The sequence below is a fragment of the Geotrypetes seraphini genome, chromosome 3 (genome assembly GCF_902459505.1).
Source record: "Geotrypetes seraphini chromosome 3, aGeoSer1.1, whole genome shotgun sequence".
NCBI classification, from domain to species: domain Eukaryota; kingdom Metazoa; phylum Chordata; class Amphibia; order Gymnophiona; family Dermophiidae; genus Geotrypetes; species Geotrypetes seraphini.
In genome coordinates this window covers 396,525,800-396,547,996 of record NC_047086.1, presented here as the reverse complement: position 1 = coordinate 396,547,996, position 22,197 = coordinate 396,525,800, and the positions used below count along the sequence as shown (strand labels likewise).

Genomic DNA, 22,197 nt, shown 5'->3' with positions numbered 1-22,197 from the left:
GCATCAGTCCGTCCTTGCTCACCTCAGTAATCTCAGGGGGTCGTTATAAAACCTTATAGGCTCATGCACCTGAGTACCTGTTAGAATTAATTACTTTATTTATAACAAACTGCATAATTGTTCCCCCCCCCCCCCCCGGTTCGAGGTTGTGTGTATAAGAAGTTCCAGCAACATCTAATTGCTTTTCAGGCAGCCAGCTGGGATAGGGAGTTACGTTCTTTATTTGGCAGGTCCTGTTCTTATATACAGTGTTACCCCGCGAATTTGCGGTTTGCGAATCGTGGACTCAGTTATTCGCGGTATTTTCTGACTGCCTCTTCCAGTCAGAAAATACAGGGAATGAGTCCACGAATCAGCCTTCTGCACAGCTGATTCCTGCTCCTCTCACTCCCTGGTCAGCCAATCAGCTTTCTGCACAGCTGATTCCTGCTCCTCTCACCCCCTGGTCAGCCAATCAGCTTTCTGCACAGCTGATTCCTGCTCCTCTCACCCCCTGGTCAGCCAATCAGCTTTCTGCACAGCTGATTCATCTTCCTCTCCCCCCCTCCCCCCCAGAGCATACTGGGTATGATTTACTACATCCATTGGCGCCCCAGCTGCCCTCTCCTGCCTTTTTACAGACTCAAAATTATTATTATTATTATTATTATTAATAATTAATTTGAGGAAACACATCATCTATATAAATTGTTATTATCGTAATTTTCGCTGTACTTTTTGAATTGCACGGCCTTCTCCTAACAGGCCCACTTGGAAATTTCTTCAAATCTGTATACCTTATACTCTCGCTCAGCAAATTGTATATCTATAATTTTGCTTCCTAAATGTTTCTGCTCTCTGTATTTCCTCTGACTATCTGCACATTGTAACTCGCTGAATGTCCAGCTCTCTTGATTGTAAACCGCCTAGAAGTCGCAAGATTGTGGCGGTATAGAAGAATAAAGTTATTATTATTATTATTATTTTCAGTTTTTTGAAATTCACGGGTGTTCCTAGAACGGAACCCCGCAAATTTCAGGGAGAGTACTGTACATTACAGAAATTTACTGAAATCAGTCTCGTTTGTAAAAAATTTTTAGAGAATTGAATTGATCGAGGTCTACTTTGTAGTTCACTGGGAATGCCCAGTTTTCTAGTTTTGCGAACTGCATCGATCCGCGAGGTTTTGCGGTCTAGAAATGTCATGCCATGTCCTTTTCTCTCTGTCCTCCCCAGGATGAGCTGGATCTCACAGACAAGAACAGAGAGGCCATGTTTGCGCTCCCCCCGGAGAAGAAATGGCAGATCTACTGTAGCAAGAAGAAGGTAAGAGTCTGCGTCATTTATGAATTCAGCTCATACGGGGGCTATGCGCAGGGGTTGTTAGCTCCGTTTCGCGCACAATGTTATGGCACGTGGCGTCAAAAACAGTTTTACGCGTTCGTTAGCTGTGTGCAAAACCTCAGGGAGACTTCAATGCCCAGCACTAGGTATTTAGCGTCGATGCAGAGAAGTGTGCAGAAGCAGTGGTGTAGCGAGGACGAGAGAAGCCCGGGGCGGTTGCGCCCCTCCCCGCCCATTCTCTGCCCTCCCCCACCTCCAGACGCTCTTTCCCCACCCTCTCCTGCCTTGCGCGCGTCGCTTCCCTTCCCCCGGACTTCTGTAATGCTCCTGGTGCAAACATTAACCCCCAAGCGACTGTCACACCAGCGTCGGCTCTTTATCTGATGTCACTTCCAGCAAATGACATCAGAGGAAGAGCCGACGCTGACATGACAGCAGGTTGGGGGTTAATGTTTGCACCAGGAATGTTACAGAGGTACGGGGGAAGGGAAGCGGCGCGCCCCCGGGGCAGGAGCAGGGGAGGAGCGTGGGGTGCAGAGGTGGATGAGTGCCTACACCTTCACCAAGATGGCGCCGGAGGCGGACCGCCCCTCCCCCCTCCCTATGTCACTGTGCAGAAGTTCCCAAGGCTGAGCGTGGGGTTCTCTAGCCCTGGAGTTATAGCGCAAGCCCCGAGGAGGCATGAATGGTAAGCTCGTTCTTCGCTGGCCAGTACTAGTGAGGATTTAGTGTCTCTGTCTTCTCATTATTGCAAGAAACCACACTCTCAAAAATTCATAGCACAGTAAACATATAAACCATGAGGAACATATAGAGTCCACAACAAGTGTATGAAGATGAAAGTGAGGTCAATCAACTCTTGACAAATCCAAAACTTCACCTCACTCTACAAGAAGAGGAAATAAGTAATTCTCTTGCTAAATCTCAAGTCTGAGATAGCTACATCTGATATGTTGTAAATTTTACATTAAAAGTGTTCCATCATCTTCTAATCTTTTCAGAAGTAAGACAAACCAATAACATCAGGTAATTCATTCCTTTATTTTTATTTTTCTTCCTTGTAGCAGAGATACTACCATGTCCCCGACGGGACCCGTTTCGTCCAAATAGATCTGCCGGCAGATCTAGCACCTGAACTGTGAGAACGCTTGAAAAAGCCCTATTTGGGCGAACCGGGTCCCATCGGGGACATGCTAGTATCTCTGCAACAAGGAAGAAAAATAAAAATAAAGGAATGAATTCCATGATGTTATTGGTTTGTCTTACTTCTGAAAAGATTAGAAGATGATGGAACACTTTTAATGTAAAATTTACAACATATCAGATGTAGCTATCTCAGACTTGAGATTTAGCAAGAGAATTACTTATTTCCTCTTCTTGTAGAGTGAGGTGAAGTTTTGGATTTGTCAAGAACATATAGAGCCCCCTAGAAAACACGTTTATACATTCATGGGGTTCTTTCAAATAACCACCAAAATTCTCAATTTATGTCCTATTGGAAACAAAATAGGGGAACCCACCGAGACTGCACTCATACACAAACACACTCACTCAAGCTGTCTTCCACGCACCCAACCAGTGCTAGCCTACTCGGCCCCGCAGCCACTCCTGCCCGACGGGGAAATCTCTGTGTGTTTGGATGTGTGCGGTCCAGTGCTTGGTGAGCCTCAACGTTTTCCCCTGACGCAGCTCAGCGAAACGGAGATTTCCCAGTCGGGCAGGAGTGGCTGCGGGGCCGAACAGGCTAGCACCGGTTGGGTGCGTGGAAGACAGCTTGGAGACCGTCTGCAGCTAAGTGGTTTTGTTCTTCCTGCTTACCATTGACCGCGTTTGAGATTTTAATAGGTGCTGTGTGCTGTGCCCACACTTTTGGAAGCTTTGAAATTGGGCACACTGATGTTTTTGAGGTGGCTGCTGTGAGGGCTACGATTATGTTTTTTTCTCACTGCTGAACTAACTGATACACATTTTGACCTCACTTTTTGTGGTCTTAAGTGGAGGCTTTTTTGCCATATGAAGCTGAACTGAGGCTTTTTCTCCACTTTTTTTGTTTGAGTGAGTGTATTTGTATATGAGTGCAGTGGGTATTCCGTGTAGTGTCTCGGTGGGTTCCCCTGTTTTGTTTCCAATAGGACATAAATTGAGAATTTGGGTGGTTATATATGTCCTTTCCTTAGAATTTTGGGTTCTTTCAAATAACCCAGGTTCAGCACATTAATGGGTTTCCCTTGAAAAAATCACCTTGAGGTAGGAAAAAGCCTCAGAGCCCCTCCTCCACCAACCAAACAACATAGGTCGTGAAAAGTGGAGGCTATCACAGGGTAGAGTTAAGTCAAGGTCGTGAAAAGTGGAGGCTATCACGGGGTAGAGTTAAGTCAAGGTCGTGAAAAGTGGAGGCTATCACAGGGTAGAGTTAAGTCAAGGTCGTGAAAAGTGGAGGCTATCACAGGGTAGAGTTAAGTCAAGGTCGTGAAAAGTGGAGGCTATCACAGAGTAGAGTTAAGTCAAGGTCGTGAAAAGTGGAGGCTATCACGGGGTAGTTAAGTCATTGGCATAAAAAAACTTCCTTGATTGATATTTTACTAGAAAAAGGCCTTGTACAATGCAAACCTCTAGGGCAGGGGTAGGGAACTCCGGTCCTCGAGAGCCGTATTCCATTCGGGTTTTCAGGATTTCCCCAATGAATATGCATTCAAATCAGTGCATGCAAATAGATCTCATGCATATTCATTGAGGAAATCCTGAAAACCCGACTGGAATACAGCTCTCAAGGACCGGAGTTCCCTACCCCTGCTCTAGGGTATCTGAATGAAACCAAACATATGAGCCCCTCCAACTTTTTCAGGCTTCCTTGATGAGGAAGTGCTGAGGGGAGAGGTGTGCTGGAGCCAGTGGCGTAGTAATGGGGAGGTTGTAATCTTCCACTTGCTTCTCACGCCAGCCTCGGCTCCTTCCGGACGTCACTTCCTGGTCGTGGGAGCTGAGGCCGGCACGAGCAGTGGATGGAAGGTGCTGCTCGCGCCGGCGAACATTTCAAGAGGTATGCGGGGCAGTGTGTGTGTGTGTGTGTGTGTGTGGGTGCTCAAGTGGCGGGGAAGAGTTGGTGGGTGGCAATGCCAGGTGCCACCGCCCCAAGCGCCAACCTTCCACGCTACACCACTGGCTGGGGCAAAAATTGTGCATCAGCAGGTAACCCTACACCAGGGGTAGGGAACTCCGGTCCTCGAGAGCCGTATTCCAGTCGGGTTTTCAGGATTTCCCCAATGAATATGCATTGAAAGCAGTGCATGCAAATAGATCTCATGCATATTCATTGGGGAAATCCTGAAAACCCGACTGGAATACGGCTCTCGAGGACCGGAGTTCCCTACCCCTGGTCCTACACCCAAGTCATCTTGCTTTGAAATAGTAAACTGTATTTGGTGTTGGTATCCGTTTCCAAAAGTCATTTACCCCCCTCCCTTTTTTTTCCCCCCCAAAAGTGTAGCAAGGTTTTTAGTGCCAGCCACTGCGGTGACAGCTCTGAAGCTTATAGGAATTCTGTGAGTGTCAGAGCTGATACCGCCGCGGCCAGCGCTAAAAATAACCGCACTACTCTTTTGTAAAAGGAGGAGAGGGTTGCTGTTTGACGGCTATTTTGAATTCGTGTCAGGCTCTATTGTTTTGCTGCACGTCCTCTTGTACTTTTCCCGAGCAGCTGCTACCCTAGGCAACTGCCTAGCCGTGCTGAATGACCACGCCAACCCTGTTCATGAACAGGAATTCCTCTAAAGCCTGTTACCTATCCAAATCAAACCCCCCTCCCCCCTTCATCACTGCATGCATGAATCCATCGGTCAGCGCTGATTTTAACAGGGGGCAAGCAGGGTCATTGTCCAGGACTCAAGCCCCAGTGATGATATCACTGGGTGTTAGAGAGCCTGGCACTGGCTCAGCCCACTCTTTCCGGAGTGTGGAAGAATCGCAAGAGGACCTCACGAGACTGGGCAGCCAAATGATGTTTAATGGCCCTGACTTCGAGGTAGACCTGGAGTCCTATAGAGTTCATTGCCTCTAGCGCAGTTTGGGATGAAACAGGGTCCTTGACAGATGCTATCAATTCCTCTTTCCATCTGAGGAAGTTGGGAAGTAAGTCTATTTTGTCACTTACGGTTCGCTTGAGCCATGCAACACCTTTAGGAAACAGAAAAGAAAATATTTTGAGCGTCGGCCCGCTGATGAAAACAGCATGAAGGGAAAGTCTACTGGATCATTTTCTGAGGTCCCTGGGAGACCGAACTAAATGAGTTCCATGTGGTGTCCAGGGGGTTGAGATGGGAGGGGGGGAGGGGATGTATTGTACTCTATTTCAACGCCCAACACCATGGCCGCAGACGGTCATGGTGTTTATTTAACATTCTCTCTATTTTTCAAGCTTGGGTAACATTTTTTGGCTAAACATTTTTCAACGGTCATCTATCTTTGATCAAATCTGCATGTTTCAAGCTTTAATTTGGTGCCTCGCTTGTTTCTCTGCTACAGTGTGGAAAGCGTCCGGCAGCGGCATCCTTAACCGATCTTGAGTTCACTATTCGGATACCAAGTATTGGGGGGTAGAAGTGAATCAGAGCTGGAGGTCGCCGTAGTGCTATTAGCATAGCCCATTCAGCAGAATCCGCCTTTGGCTTCCTGCAAATCTTGTCCAATTGTGTCTGGTTCCTGTTCAGAGTCAGCTGCCCCCGATCCAGACAGCCATTCAGCCCTTGCTTAGGCTTTCCTTATTTCTTATAGGCTTTCCGACACTGGGGGCCATTTGGGGGGGAGGGGCCAATGTCCATTCTTTTTCCTGAGCCAGCTGGCTCCGCTAGACAGATAGGGGCTGATTCTACAATCGGGCGTCCCGACTCACAGCCAATGGGGACGCACGTTAAAAAAAAAATGCAGGCGGGGGTGGACGCCTATATTATAGGCATATGTCGCGCGCCTCCGGAGACGCATAGAGATGCTTCCGGATGCCCAAGGTGTGGCGTGGTCTCCACTGGAAGTGGCTTTGCACATCCGTAAGCAGTGCTTAAAGCTACAGCCTCAGTACCCTGAGGTTGTGGGTTCAAACTCACGTTGCTCCTTGTGACCCTGGGCAAATCACTTAATCCCTGCATTGCCCCAGGTACATTAGATAGATTATGAGCCCACTGGGACAGACAGGGAAAAATGCTTGAGGACCTGAATAAATTCATCTAAACTGTTCTGAGCTTCCCTGAATAGTGTGGAAAGTTTCAGCCTCTGATAACCAGAGCTGGTATTGTGATGTCATAATGCCTCATTCCACCAATAAGAGCCAACCTCATCAGTGATGTCACAATGGCTTCATTGTCCTGTACTTGGCTCATTTGTACTACATTATGATTTCTAGAGTGGTTAAAGCTAAAGCCTCAGCACCCTGTGGGTTCAAACCTATGCTGCTCCTTGTGACCCTGGGCAAGTCACTTAATCCCACCATTGCCCCAGGTACATTAGATAGATTGTTAGCCCACCGGGAAAGACAGGAAAAATGCTTGAGTACCTGAATAAATTCATGTAAACCATTCTGATATCACTGGGAGAACAGTATAGAAAACTGAATAAATAAATAAGTATTTCTACGTGTCCTACATTTAAGACGTCTGTTAGTAAACATGGAAACAATTCTTTACAGGACGCCAATGCATCAGTGACATGCAATTGGAAGCTGCTTCATTTAACAATGTCATTTAACATAGGAATTTATTTAGAGTGAGCGAATTCTACCGCAGAAATTATGGGGGCCTATAAAGGCCACCTGGGTATGCAGCTGTTCTTTATATAGGCAGTCCCCGACTTACAGACACCCGACTTAAGTACGACTCATACTTAAGAACACGGTTGCGGCTTCATTTGATTTCACTGATCAGTATTTTCAGTGGCATAGACTCCTACACTTTTTCTGCAGCAGGTTCAGGAATGATGCATGGCCACATTAAGAACAGTGTATGGTTGTGCTTGCTGTCCCTTCGAGGGAAACACTGGTAGGGACAGTTGGCTCTTATGTCAGCGATACAGGCCATCGGCATGCCGACAATTTCACTCCGTGAAATGCGTGCACCGACAAGTGCGTGCATGAAGGGAGGGGAATTGCCGAGTCGTAAATGTAAGTATAGTTTGGGGGGGGGGGGGTTTGCGGGAAAGATCGTGTCGGCATTGAACACCCCCCTCAATCAGAGCGCGAGTGTAGTGGAGGGTTCCCCCCCGCCCCCTCTCAGACCGTAAAAAGGAAGTAAGAGGGCGGTGTGCACTTGTCCTGCATGCAGATGTCACAGTGGAAGTGTCGGCACGCCAATGTCCTGCGCGCATTTGAAGGGTCACCTTGTCAGCTGGGAGCAGAGGTAAGGCAGCAAGAATCTTAAAATCTACAAGTCTAGGGCGCGACTGGTAGGGGGGGTATCCTCAGTAGTGACTTCCTTGAGGGTATGGAATCAGACCCAAGCTTGTTTACTGGGGAGTAGGCGACATTCATGGTATACTCCGTTGAGATACAACCCTGACTTTCCACCGGGAAGGGATGGGGGAGTGTTTGCAGACTGGGAGTCACGGGGTTTGGTGTGTGTGGGACAGTTGTGGGACCCGGTCCGGGGAGGTGTTAGACCCTTTGCAGAACTCAGGGGTAAGTTTGGGTTTGGGATAAGGGATCTGTTCCCCTACCTACAGGTTTTACATTATATTAGGACCTCGGGTCTTCTGGGAGACTTGAGGGGTGGTAAGATGCCCTTTGAGCTGCTATTGGGTCCAGTGCTTCGGAGGGGAGCTCTATCTGCAATATATAGGTGCCTTAACGGTAGGGGGGCTCCCCTTCCCTACATGAGGGCCTGGGAAGATGATTGTGGTTCGGCTATTTCCTGGGATACTTGGGGTGACATATGGTCGGAGATCTCCTCGGCGGGGATTGCTGCTTTGCTGATTGAGAATGGCTACAAGGTCCTCTTTCGGTGGTACTATACCCCTCAGGTTGTGGCTCGTTGGCGGGGAGGTGCGAGTGTTCTATGTTGGAGGGGCTGTGGGGAAGTGGGTACCTATTTTCATATGTGGTGGCAGTGTGGGCAGGTGTGTGGATTCTGGACTGAGGTCTTTGATCGGGTGTCCCGGATCTTAGATGTCCAGATACCGGCCGATTGGCATCAATTGGAACTGGCTGGGGGTGACTCTTTGTTTTGTAAGTTGGCATTCACTGCTGCTCGATTGGCCATTGCCTCTTTGTGGAATCAGGCGCTCTCTCCCACGTGGGCCCTGGTGGAGCAACGTTTGCTTAATTGGCAGAACCTTTATTACTTAACAGCCTTGCGGCATGGTAAACTACATGGCTATGCTCATGTGTGGCGCCATTTTCGGGCTTCTGTGGGGGTCTGTGGTAGGGGTGGTCAGGGGCTTTGAGTTGGCCTTGGGGTTGGAATAGATGGGTGATGATTGGGGGGATCCCATAACCATATTCCTTTTCAATTTTTGGTATCTGTTTGGAATTGACTATCTCTCAACTATCTCTGGGAACTGTAGGTATTGTGTTTTATCCCAGGGGGATGGGAGGGGGGATATTGGCTGTGCTTTGGTGGGCATTCTAGATTGTTCTTATTAGTTTGTAGGACTTGCACATGTCTATGCTGTTGATTTTACTTCTGTGTGCTATTTTGGAGGGTGGTATTCAGCTCTATGTATTTTTGTTCTTGCATTTCATGTGCAATTGTTCTGTACTGTTTGGAGTGTTTTTCAATAAAAGCTTGTCAATTAAAAAAAAAAAAAATCTACAAGTTCTGAGTTACGTGCAAGTCCGACTTAAGAACAGCTTTAAAAACGTCACTCGTTCTTAACCCGGGGACTGCCTGCACTCATAGAATTCTAGGGTCACAGGTGAAACACGTGGTATAAGCGCACGCACCCAAATATGTATAATTTATAGCATTCGATAAGTCGCGTGCAGAGTCCTGTCCTTGCATATGTACTGAATAGCACTTTGGCGAAACTGTGCAGATACGTGCCAGAATTCTAAACATTTACGCGTGTAATTGGCACCTAGGGGGTTGACCGTTATTTTACAGAATTACCCCGTTATGGTGAGCGGTACTAATGTTTGCCTGGTCTCGTATGATAGAGATTATTAAAGTTTCTGAAAATGAATTAGGCAGCATGACACCTCCGCTTCCTTCAGTTGTCAGTGCATTGCTTTTGTAAAATAAAAAACAAACATCTTTTGGGGAAGGGCGCAGATGGGAAAAGCATGGGAGGGGAATGAAAAGTGCTTGTTTTTGTAACCTTTTCATTAACCTCTGTTTTGGCGGTCTCCTTCGCTGGCAGGAGACGGGCAGGCAAGCCTGGAGGGTCAGCCATGTTTTCTGACTGCGTCCGTAAACAACAGGCTGTTCCCAGAACTTATTAAGAGCCGTGGTCGAGGACCCTGGAGACCCCAAAATGCTTTGGGCTTGCAGGGGATTTGAGTGGTTGCACTGCCCTGTTTTCATTCCCCGAGAGACGGTGAGAGAATGCAGCCCTGAGTCCGGGATCTCTGCCTGGGTCGGTCGTAGAAAACAGATAAGGGTCCACCGAAAATTGTTCCACAGAAAGAAAAACAAGGCAGAAAAACTGTGGAACTGATGATCTTGATAAAACCTTGATTTGAACAGGGTGCAAAGAATTATCAAATTAAAATGTTCAGTACCACAAGGGACACAATATATGAATTGTGGCATAGACCCGACACCGGCCGCGTTTTCGGTTGTGAAAACAACTTTCCACTGGGATTCGAAAGAACGCCACGTAATACTGTACACTTGCCAAACGAGCTTAACCTTCTATGTGCGATACTGGTGCAGATGGAAGAATCCGACCCTAAATGGGTAAGAGTTTAACAGTATCCAAATTGTCAAAGACAGAGCAGAATGAAAGTACGGCTTGATGTGTTTAGCGACGGCTGGAGTATCTACGCACCACGGCAGCCATCGTTCCCGTCTGGGAATTTCAGTCATAATCCCTGCTGCGTGGAGATAAGACGTGCATTGCAACGCAAGTGGCCTTTACAGAGACATCAGTCTAAAGTTTAAAGATGAAGTAATCGTAATGGAATACACTCGGGCACACAAGAAAAATGCTTCTGCTCCCCCCCACGCTGTCCTGGGATTGCATTTCTTCCAAATAAACCAGGCAGCAGAGATGTCTTTACATACACTGTGGCTTTCCATGGAGTGAAAGGAAGGCCGAAATGACTGTTTTCCATAGCATCGCTATCCTCCCACTCCGTGCAACCCTGAGTAAACATTCTTCAGAAGGCCATAAGTACAGGCTTTTCAGAGGAAATCCAAACTGCAGCTGATTGAAAATACTTCACTCGCCTCTCACGTCAGCCCCCATTGCTCCCTGCTTCACGAGAATCGGTGGGACTCGCTTTGGTTCTCCAATTGTGCCTCGTGCGCTGTCGGCGGGACTCGCTTGTTCCACGCCCGGCCGACTTTGTAGATTTCAGCGGGACGGACGGACTCCTTGGACTTGTTTCTTTAAAAATTTAAATAACAGTGGTGCCTCACACAACGAACTTAATTCGTTCCAGGAGCAAGTTTGTTATGCGAAAAGTTCGTTATGTGAAACGCGTTAAGCGCAGTGACTAACGACTGCCTGCAGCGCCTGCGCGGAAGGATGCAATACATCGGCAGCGATCGTGGAAGCTCGGGCGACTTCGTTGTGTGAAACGAAGTTCGTTGTATGAATCATGACATGAAGTTCGTTGTGTGCAGCGTTCGCTGTGCGAGGCACCACTGTACCGTATACAGTGGTGCCTCACACAACGAACTTAATTGGTTCCAGGAGCAAGTTTGTTATGCGAAAAGTTCGTTATGTGAAACGCGTTTTCCCATAACAATACATGTTAAAAAAAATAATTCGTTCTGTAGCATAAAATATGCTAAGATGACATAAAAAAAGATAAATTTGTCAAAATGGTGAAAATGGTGGTCTTGCTGAGGCCAAACTCTTTGACGAGGTCACACTGTTTTACCCCACGTTCACTCCTTCTAATTATTTCCCGTTTCATTTCAACAGAAATCACCTTCCTGCTTCATGATATATAAAAAATATTGAGTTTATCTTAAAAGGACGACTGTATACAGTGAGAGAGGGCAGTTAAGTGCAGTGCCTGCGCGGAAGGATGCAATACATCGGCAGCTCGGGCGACTTCGTTGTGTGAAACGAAGTTCGTTGTGTGAAACAAAGTTCGTTGTGTGAAACGAAGTTCGTTGTGTGAATCAAGACATGAAGTTCGTTGTGTGCAGCGTTCGTTGTGCGAGGCGTTCGTTATGCGAGGCACCACTGTATTAACTATACGGTTTACAAAAATTACGATCATAACAAGTTAAACACCACAGACAGACACGATTGCAGTACAGCTCCGATAAGAAAAAGCAAACGAACACAGGAAAGCGCTAACTGTTGATTTCTCAGTATTTTCTTAAAATTCATCCTCCCAGCACAGTATCGCAAAGTTTCAGGCAACGCATTCCAAAGACAGCATCGCTGCACCGATCCTTGCATGAGCGACTGACGTCTTGCCTTCTAGTCTCAGTTTCGCACTATTTTCTGATCTCAGACACCTGAATCACACGTGCTGCATGCTTCACCTTGTTCATTAAGGCTAGAATTTGTGCATTACATCCGATGCATAAGAACAAAAGAATTAGCCGCTGCTGGGTCAGACCAGTGGTCCGCTCACGCGGCGGCCCTTAAAATGTTTAATGATTGCTTTTCATAGCCCTTCCGTTTGGATCCATTTAGCTACACCAAACCTGGAAGCGTGACTCGAGGCCTTATTTATTTAAAACCTTTCGAGTCCGCCTTTCAAATATCTACGCAGAGCACAAGGGAACATGCATAATACATGCTTAAAATCGTGCATAATAAATGACCTTAAAATTGCCACTCAGCAGCAAATCAGACACATAGTAATAGAAAAGACAAAGGTTTGCCAGATTCTTCAAGCTGGATTAGAGGCGCCAAGGCAACGAGGGAGGAGGAGAGGTCTGCACACTTGAAGCCTCTTCTATCAAACTGCGCTAGCAGTTTTTAGCGCAGAGGTAGAACCAGCATTTTTGCACCTCTTCCCGACTGACCCTTGCCCCCTAAAGCAGGAGCGGCAACAGCAGGCCAGCAAGAGGCAGCACTGCTGCTCCTGCTTTAGGAAGGCATGAGGAGGAGGGTCGGTCACCCCGATTTTTTTTAATCAAATCGATTCGAATCGATTCACCCAAAGTGAATCGGTGAATCGATTCGAATCGGAAATCGGGCAGCACTAACCTATACCCACTATAATCTCCCCAACCCTGAAACGTCCTGTCTAAATTAGATTGTAAGCTCTTCTGAGCAGGGACTGTTTATTGTAAGTTAAAATGTACAGCGTTGCGTACGCCTTTTTAGCGCTACAGAAATAATAAATAGTAACTAGTTAACTGCAGTATTCAACACTTACCCACTGTGGTGAACCGCATAAAGATACGTTACCTGGGCCAATTAGGTACGATATTGGCACTTAACTGGACAAGTGTTGATTACGCTGCCAGAATGCTGGTTTTAGGTTGGGTGCTAACTGAACATTTTCCATTAACTGCAACTGAGTGTGCCTAGTTGGCCCCAGACAGGCAATTAAAACGGCCATCCGATTGGAAACCCAGTTAGAAACATGACGGCAGATGAAGGCCAGCTGGCCCATCCTGTCTGCCCCTCCGCAGCACTGACTATCTCCTCCTCTCCCTAAGAGATCCCACGTGCCCGTCCCACGTCACAGTCTCTGTCTCTACCACTTCTAACGGGAGACTGTTCCACGCATCTACCAAGTTTTCCCTTAGATTAGTCCTGAGCCTATCACCTCTTATCTTCATCCTATGCCCTTTCATTCCGGAGTTTCCTTTCAAATGAAAGAGACTCTCCTCATGTACATTTATGGCACTTAAGTACTTAAATGTCTCTATCATATTTCCCCTCTCCCACCTTTCCTCCATATTGAGATCTTTAAGTCGGTCCTCGTACGCCTTATGACGTAGACCACTGACCATTTTAGTAGCCTTCCTATGGATCATAAGAACATAAGAACATAAGCAATGCCTCCGCTGGGTCAGACCTGAGGTCCATCATGCCCAGCAGTCCGCTCACGTGGCGGCCCAACAGGTCCAGGACCTGTGCAGTAATCCTCTATCTATATACCCTTCTATCCCCTTTTCCAGCAGGAAATTGTCCAATCCTTTCTTAAACCCAAGTACTGTACTCTGCCCTATAACGTCCTCTGGAAGTGCATTCCAGGTATCCACCACATGTTGGGTAAAGAAGAACTTCCTAGCATTAGTTTTGAATCTGTCCCCTTTCAACTTTTCCGAATGTCCTCTTGTTTTTTTATTTTCTGAAAGTTTGAAGAATCTGTCCCTCTCTACTCTCTCTATGCACTTCATGATCTTGTAAGTCTCTATCATATCCCCTCTAAGTCTCCTCTTCTCCAGGGAAAAGAGTCCCAGTTTCTCCAATCTTTCTCTATCTATTTCTGTCTCTCTCCCTTTCTCTCTCTCTTTCTCTCTCTCTTTCTTTCTCTCTCTCTCTCTATCTTTCTCTCTCTCTCCCTTTCTTTCTCTCTTTCTGTCCCTCTCTACTCTCTCTATGCCTTTCATGATCTTATAAGTCTCTATCATATCCCCTCTAAGTCTCCTCTTCTCCAGGGAAAAGAGACCCAGTTTCTCCAATCTCTCAGCGTATGAGAGGTTTTCCATCCCTTTTATCAAACGTGTCGCTCTCCTCTGAACCCTCTCGAGTAACGCCATATCCTTCTTAAGGTACGGAGACCAATATTGGACGCAGTATTCCAGATGCGGGCGCACCATCGCCCGATATAATGGCAGGATAACTTCTACCGTCCTTGTTGTAATACCCTTCTTGATTATGCCTAGCATTCTATTTGCTTTCTTAGCGGCCGCTGCGCACTGTGCCGTCGGCTTCATTGTCATGTCCACCATTACCCCCAAGTCCCTTTCTTGGCTACTCTCATTCAATAATATCCCTCCCATTGTATAGTTGTACCTCGGGTTTCCGCTTCCCACATGCAATACTTTACATTTCTCAACGTTGAACTTCATCTGCCATCTCGCCGCCCATTCCCCCAGTTTGTTCAAGTCCCTTTGCAATTCTTCACATTCCTCTTTAGTCCCAGCTCCACTAAATAGTTTTGTATCGTCCGCAAATTTTATTATCTCACACTTCGTGCCTGTTTCTAGATCATTTATGAATATATTAAATAGCCCGAGCACCGAGCCCTGCGGAACACCACTCGTGACCTTCATCCAGTCTGAGTAGTGGCCCTTTACCCCTACCCTCTGTTTCCTACCTGCCAACCAGTTTCTGATCCATCTATGTACGTCTCCGTCCACTCCATGGTTCTTCAGTTTCCGGAGTAGACGCTTGTGAGGCACCTTGTCAAAGGCTTTTTGGAAATCAAGGTATATGATGTCTATGGGGTCTCCTCTGTCCATCCGTTTGTTAATTCCTTAGAAGAAGTGCTATAAGTTCGTTAGGCATGATCTCCCCCTGCAGAAACCATGTTGGCTTGTTATCAGAAGTTCGACACCATCCTGTTTATATCTCCAGAATTGTACACAATATTCTAAATGAGGTCTCATCAGAGTCTTATACAAGGGCATTAATACCTCCTTTTCCCTACTGCCCTTTCATGGCCAGTTGGCATAGAAGCCTTTTAAGTTCTTTGTAGGCAAACCTTTCATGAATTGTGTGGTGCTCCCTGAGAACAGGGAGAGGCAGATCTTATGTTACTCCAAAAGATGAGCACAAAGTGGTTGGTTTGGGATTGGAGGTTGTCTCCTGCCACTAAGATACATTCACAGAACTTTCCGGAATAAGATATTTTGTATTTATGATTTTTTTTTAATGCTATTTCTGGCTTTACCCATCAGAAACTGTGGCTGTATGAAATTCTCTTTGTCAACTCAGCAAATTAATGACCATCTGCACGATGGGTTGGGGTTTTTTTTTTTGCGCGTGGAGAAGTTTGGCAATCCAGATGATTAGCGGCTGTCTGGTGGAAACAAACACGTTCCAATTTGAACCTGGACCGAGTGCGAACAACATGTTGGTTTTGGAGTCTTGTTACATTGCCCGTGCTTCCTACGGGTTTAAGAGAAGTCTGCACCATGCCGAAAGCACACATCTTTGTCAACTCATAAACATAATCTATTTAGGTAAACAACTGCAAATTATACCACAGCGAGGGGAGGGGGTGAGCATGGGAGCTTTTCCAAACCTCATTGCCCTTTCTTGTGGAAAGTTCAAGCAGTGAAAGACAGCCCAGGATTGCTGAAGTAGTCAAATGCTATGGTTTGGTAGGGACAAAAAGGGGGCTTTTGTTATTCACTGGCCTTAGAGTGGAACAGGTGGTAATGTCACCCGGGTTGATGTTCAGATGTTTAATGCCTGCAGTCTCTTTTATTTCCATTTCAGACTAGGGTTTCAGGATTCCCACAAGGCCGTATCCTCTGGAAAGCCAATTGTGAGCTGTGTTTGGAAGATGATTGTAGAGAATGACAGGGGGAAAAATTTGATCCCGTCCCTGCGAGCTCGGTCCCTATTCCTGTTCCATCCCCGCGAGCTCGGTCCTGTATCCACCCCATCCCATCTGACATCAGAGGGAAGGCTTCTGGGTCAGCCTCGTGCTGCGTGCTAGAGCCATTGCCCACATCCCTCCAAAGAACAAGTGCACTTGAAAGCAGGAAAGAGCAGCCTACCTGGAAGGAGGGCAGTTGAGGTAACTGGGATCCCCGGCTGACCCGGAAGGCTTTGGCAGAGGGGGGCAGGAAGATCTCAGCCCAACCAGCCAACTTCCTAAATTCTGAGCGTTATTTTGTCTCTGTAGTTGAAATGTCTCATTCCACCAGTGTCTAAGAGCCAACTTCATCAGTGCTGTCACAATAGCTTCATTATCCTATACTTGGCTCATATAAGAATCAGAGGATGAATGGACACAACCACTGACCCTCAAGTCTTCTATTGAAGAATGCTGGTGTAGAAGGACTGAGGTTGAGAGAGACACTAATGAATGATATGGGATGGTTTCCCATGGTACTAGGACAGACCAAGAGTCCATCAAGCAGAGCATCCTGTTTCCAATAGTAGCCAACCCAGGTCACAAGGCAGAAACCCAAAGAGTAGCAACATTCCAGAGCTGAGATAGTGATGTCATAATGCCTCATTCCACCAATGCCTAAGAGCCAACCTCAGCAGTGATGTCGCAATGGCTTGATTGTCCTAGACTTGGCTCACATAAGAACATCAGAATAGCCGTACTGGGTCAAACCGAAGGTCCATCTAGCCCAGTATCCTGTTTCCAAAAGTGGCCAATCCAGGTCCCAAGTACCTGCCAGAAATCCAAAGAGTAGCAACATTCCAGAGATGAGATTGTGATGTCATAATGCCTCATTCCACCAATCCCTAAGAACCAACCTCATCAGTGATGTCACAAAGGCTTGATTGTCCTATGCTTGGCTCACATAAGAACATCAGAATAGCCATACTGGGTCAGACCGATGGTCCATCTAGCCCAGTATCCTGTCTCCAACCATGACCAATCCAAGTTACAAGTACCAGACTCTTATACAAGGGCATCAATATCTCCTTTTTCCTACGGGCGATATCTCTTCCTGTGCACCTTAGCATCCTTCTAGTTTTCGCTGTCACTTTTTCAACCTGTTTGTCCACCTTAAGATCATCACATACAATCACACCCAAGTCCCGCTCTTCTATCGTGCACAAAAGTTCTTCACCCCCTAAACTGTATTGTTCCTTCGGGTTTACAGCCCAAATGCATAACCTTGCATTTCTTAGCATTAAATTTTAGCTGCCAAATTTCGCTAGGTTGTTCTTCATGTCATTCACACCGTCTGGGGTGTCTACTCTATTGCAAATTTTGGCATCATCCGCAAAGAGGCAAATCTTACCTGACAGCACTTCAGCAATATCGCGTATAAAAATGTTAAAAAGAACAGACCCAAGAACAGAACCTTGAGGCACACCACTGGTAACATCTCTTTCCTCAGAGCGATCTCCATTGATCACTTCCCTCTGTCGCCTTCCACTTAACTAGTTCCTGACCCAGCCCATCACTTTGGGGCCCATCCCAAGGGCACTCAGTTTATTTATTAGCCGTCCGTTTGGTACACTGTCAAAGGCTTTGCTAAAATCTAAATACACCACATCTAGTGCAATCCCTCTATCCAATTCTCTGGTCACTCATCTGAAAATTGTTATCTTATTTTGTTAAGTACCAATTTGCAGAAACAAAATTCTCTGTTTTGAAATTGTTTCAGATTATTGATTGAACCATATCCACGTCATTCTTTTCTCGGTTGGGCGGAGAACTTTTCAGCACCCCTCGTAATTTGTTAAAGTTTTAAGTACGATTAAATGTTAACTTTGACCATAATTTTTAACTTTGCTCCGTTGTCCAGCATCTCTCCCCTTGCCTATCCCGCGGTCCGGCATCTCTTCTCCCACCTCCCGGCATTTACCTTAACAGGTCTGGTTCTTCACAGGGTGGCTGGCAGAGGCAGCGATTCCCACACGCTGTCTGTGGCTGAGTCAGAAGCCTTCCCCCCCCCCGATGCATCCTGCTCCTTCTTACCACAACGTTCTAGTTTACCTTTGCATGCCTAGATTAAGCGCAATTAATCGTGTGATTAAAATTTTAATCACACGATTATTTGCGATTGAAACTTTTAATTGTTGTCGACCCCTAGTTTAAAGTATATCGGATAAATTATCGGGTTAATTTTTACCGGTGGATGGTCAAATATGTGCAAGACAAAAGAACGCAGACAATTCACCCAAGACAATCAAGCATAAGACAATTGCGCGCAGGGCAATCACGCGCAGAACAATTGTGAAAGAGGTAACCTGTTAAATTGGCATCAACGTATTTATACCTCATAGAAACATAGAAATAGACGGCAGATAAGGGCCACGGCCCATCTAGTCTGCCCACCGCAATGACCCTCCCCCACCTAACTCAGTGAATAGATCCCACGTGTCTATCCCATTTGGCCTTAAAATCAGGCACGCTGCTGGCCTCAGTGACCTGAAGTGGAAGACCATTCCAGCGGTCAACCACCCTTTCAGTGAAAAAGAATTTCCTGGTGTCACCGTGCAGTTTCCCTCCCCTGATTTTCCACGGGTGCCCCCTGGTTGCCGTGGGCCCCTTGAGAAGGAAGCTATCTTCTTCCACTTCGATGCGGCCCCTGAGATACTTGAACGTCTCGATCATGTCTCCCCTCTCTCTGCGTTCCTCGAGTGAGTAGAGCTGTAATTTATCCAGCCTTTCCTCGTACGGGAGATCCTTGAGACCCGCGATCATCCGGGTGGCCATTCTCTGGACCGACTCTAGTCTCAGCACATCCTTTCGGTAATGCGGCCTCCAGAATTTTGTTTGTACATCCTAACTTAGAGCTCATTTTACAAAGCTGTGGTAGCGATTCCCCCTCCCTCCCCCCCCCCCCCCCCGGCAAATGCGCCAAAGCCTGTAGGAATTGAATGGGCTTTGGCGAATTTGCCACGGGAAAAACCCTACAGCAACTTTGTAAAAAGGGGTCCTTAGCTATTTATTCTTAAGAAAATAGCACTGAGCCCCCAGCACAGTGGTTAAAGCTACAGCCTTAGATCAACAAATAATGTGGAACACTGAATGTTACATATAATGTAGACTTAAAACAGAGGAGAAAAGACCTCAAAAAACTCCTGGACTATAATCAAACAGATCATAACCAATTGGGGTTGGTTTTCATCACTGGTCAAAAACCCCTGTATATAAATTATTTTAATTTTTATGTAAATAAATTTTTCAATGATTCAATGTGTATAATTATAAATTAAGATAATGATTAATTATCAAAATCTCTCTTATTTTCAATTGAGCATCAAAAAACCAGCTTCTTTGTGCTAGAACTCTCAAATGATGTTGTAGATGGCTTTATGATATCAGGCACTTATCTTAATGACCCGACGGAGGCCCCATCCGTTTCGCTCCAACCGGCTTCTTCGGGGGTATTGATAAGGCTTATTTATAATGCTGGACAATCTAATTGTGCTCAAAAATTCTGAAAAATTCTGCGATTTAGCTGTATGATCACTGCTTTCAGTTTGATATCTTAATTTATAATTATTCTCATTGAATCATGAAAATTTTATTTACATAAAAATTAAAATAATTTATATACAGGGGTTTTTGATCAGTGATGAAAACCAACCCCAATTGGTTATGATCTGATTGATTATAGTCCAGGAGTTTTTTGAGGTCTTTTCTCCTCTGTTTTAAGTCTACATTATATGTAACATTCAGTGCTCCACATTATTTGTTGATCTTAGGATTTATATCTTGGACACTTGATTACGTTTCCACCTCTTTTTCCAGTTAAAGCTACAGCCTTAGCACCCTAACCCATGCTGCTTCTTGTGACCCTGGGCAAGTCACTTAATCCCCCCCTTGCCCCAGGTACATTAGATAGATTGTGAGCGCACTGGGACAGACAGATAAAAATGCTTGAGTACCTGAATACATTCATGTAAACTGTTCTGAGCTCCCCTGAATAGTGTGAAAAGTTTCAGCCTCTGATAACCAGAGCTGGTTTTGTGATGTCATAATGCCTCATTCTATCAATGCCTAAGAGCCAGCCTCATCAGTGATGTCACAATGGCTTGATTGTCCTGTACTTGGTTCTCTTTTGCTACATTTTGATATCTAGAGTGGGGCAGTGGTTAAAGCTACAGCCTCCGTACCCTGAGATTGTGGGTTCAAACCCACGCTGCTCCTTGTGACCCTGGGCAAGTCACTTAATCCCCCCATTGCACCAGGTACATTAGATAGTTGTGAGCCAACTGGTACAGACAGGGAAAATGCTCAAGTACCTGAATAAATTCATGTAAACCATTCTGAGCTCCCCTGGGTGAATGGTTTAGAAAAGTGAATAAATACATACATAAGCCTCACCATTCTGGGACAGAGCAAAGATCCCTTCAGCCCAGCCTCCTGTTTTCAGCAGGCCACAAGTGCTTCACAGGATCCCAAAAGAGTAAAACAGATTTTGTATCTCAGGAATACCGCATAAGCAGCAAATTTTCCTAAATCCACCTTAATAATGGCTTATGGACTTTTCTTTTAGGAACGTGGCCAAACCTTTTAAAAAAACAAAACAAAACCCTGTTTTCCTAACCACTTTGACCACATTCTGTGGCATTGAATTCCATCACTTTAATTACATGTTGACTAGAGAAATATTTTTCCCAATTTGTAGCTTCATCGCGTGCCCCTTAGTCCTTGAGCTTTTTGGAAATAGTAAGCAGGCACTCCATTACACCAGTGGCGGTCCACCCCCTGGTGCCGACTTGGCGGGGGCATTGGCATCCATCCTCTCCACCGCTACCGTGCGTGCACGCCCTTCCCTCGTCCCTCTTTAACGTTCACGGCACGAGCTGCGACCCCGACCTGCTGCTCGAGCCAGCATCTGCCCTTCCTCTGATGTCACTTCCTGGACCCGTGCCTTACAAAATGGTTTCTTGCCCTTACAATTGCTCCTTTCAGTTTTACCCATTGCTTTCCTACTTCTTCCAGATGTTCCATTCCAGACAATTTCTTGACGTAATCCCCCAGATGAACAAAATTAGTTGGTTTTTTTTACAGTCTAGAACAGTGGTTCTTAACCTTGTTGGAGGTACTGAACCCCACCAGTTTCATATGCGTGTTCACCGAACCCTTCTTTATTGGAAAAATAAAATATGATTTTTACAAATTCAAAACATAGGTATACAGTGAGGGAAAAAATAATATCAATGTTGAAAACAAAAAAGTTCTCCTATATTTCGAATAATAATAACATAATAATGACATTTACTGCAAATCAGTGTGACTTGCCTCTCAGAGACCAGTTCAGAAATGCGCGGCTTTTCCTTGGCAAGTGCCACTCTCATGTCATTTTCGCAACAAAGTCTGTTCCTTTTCTTCGTTTTTATGTCCAGCATCCTCGAAAAGGATTGCTCGCAAAGATATGTTGTAACAAACGGTATGAAAATTTCCAGAGCTTTCTTAGCAATAACAGGGTACGTTACCAATTGTTGACACCAAAACGTTGAGAGCGTTGTTGTTCTGAAGAGTTGCTGTTGAACCTGGCTCTGCTGAATTTCAATAATTTCATCGAGGTATTCATCATTGATATCTGTTGTCTCAACACTAAACGTGAACGGCTGTCTCACCCATGCTGGATATGACTCTCTTGTAGGGAAGTATCCATCGAGAGACTTTGCAAGCTCATCTAAGTGCGTGGCAACAGTTTGCTTCAGTTCCGCGGGTACAGAAATGCGCTATATGAGTTGGAGGTGTGTTTTGACCTCCGCCGAACCCGCGAGACTGATTCACCAAACCCCTGGAGTTCGGTCGAACCCAGGTTAAGAACCACTGGTCTAGAACCTTTACTTTTGAATGAGCCCTCTCTACACCTGTCTTTATATTAAACCATGCCATGCGGTGATCACTGGATGCTAAATAATCACCCATTGTAACATCAGAAACCCTTGCCCCATTTGTAAGTACTAAGTCCAATATGGCTCCTTCTCGCCTGGGTTCCATGATCAACTGCTGGAACAGTTCTCTTGTAGAGAATCCAGGATCTCCCTACTTCTAGAAGACCCAACTATAGGGATACTCCAATCAACATCTGGTACGTTAAAGTCACCCATTAGTAAGATCTCCTCTTTTACAGCTAAATTTTGATTATCTACCATTAAATCTCTGTCAGACATCACTTCTGGTTCCCGCGCCAA

At 45.9% G+C, this 22,197-nt stretch overlaps 1 protein-coding gene across 2 annotated transcripts in view; it reads left to right on the top strand.

Moving 5' to 3' along the window:
* DAAM2 (dishevelled associated activator of morphogenesis 2) overlaps nucleotides 1–22,197 on the top strand; it is a 460,184-nt gene that overhangs the window by 150,622 nt on the left and 287,365 nt on the right. For both annotated transcript variants that reach the window (XM_033939628.1, XM_033939627.1), the window contains exon 3: nucleotides 1,216–1,305. In XM_033939628.1, the coding sequence (XP_033795519.1) occupies nucleotides 1,216–1,305 (90 nt within the window). The remainder of the gene's footprint in view (nucleotides 1–1,215; nucleotides 1,306–22,197) is intronic.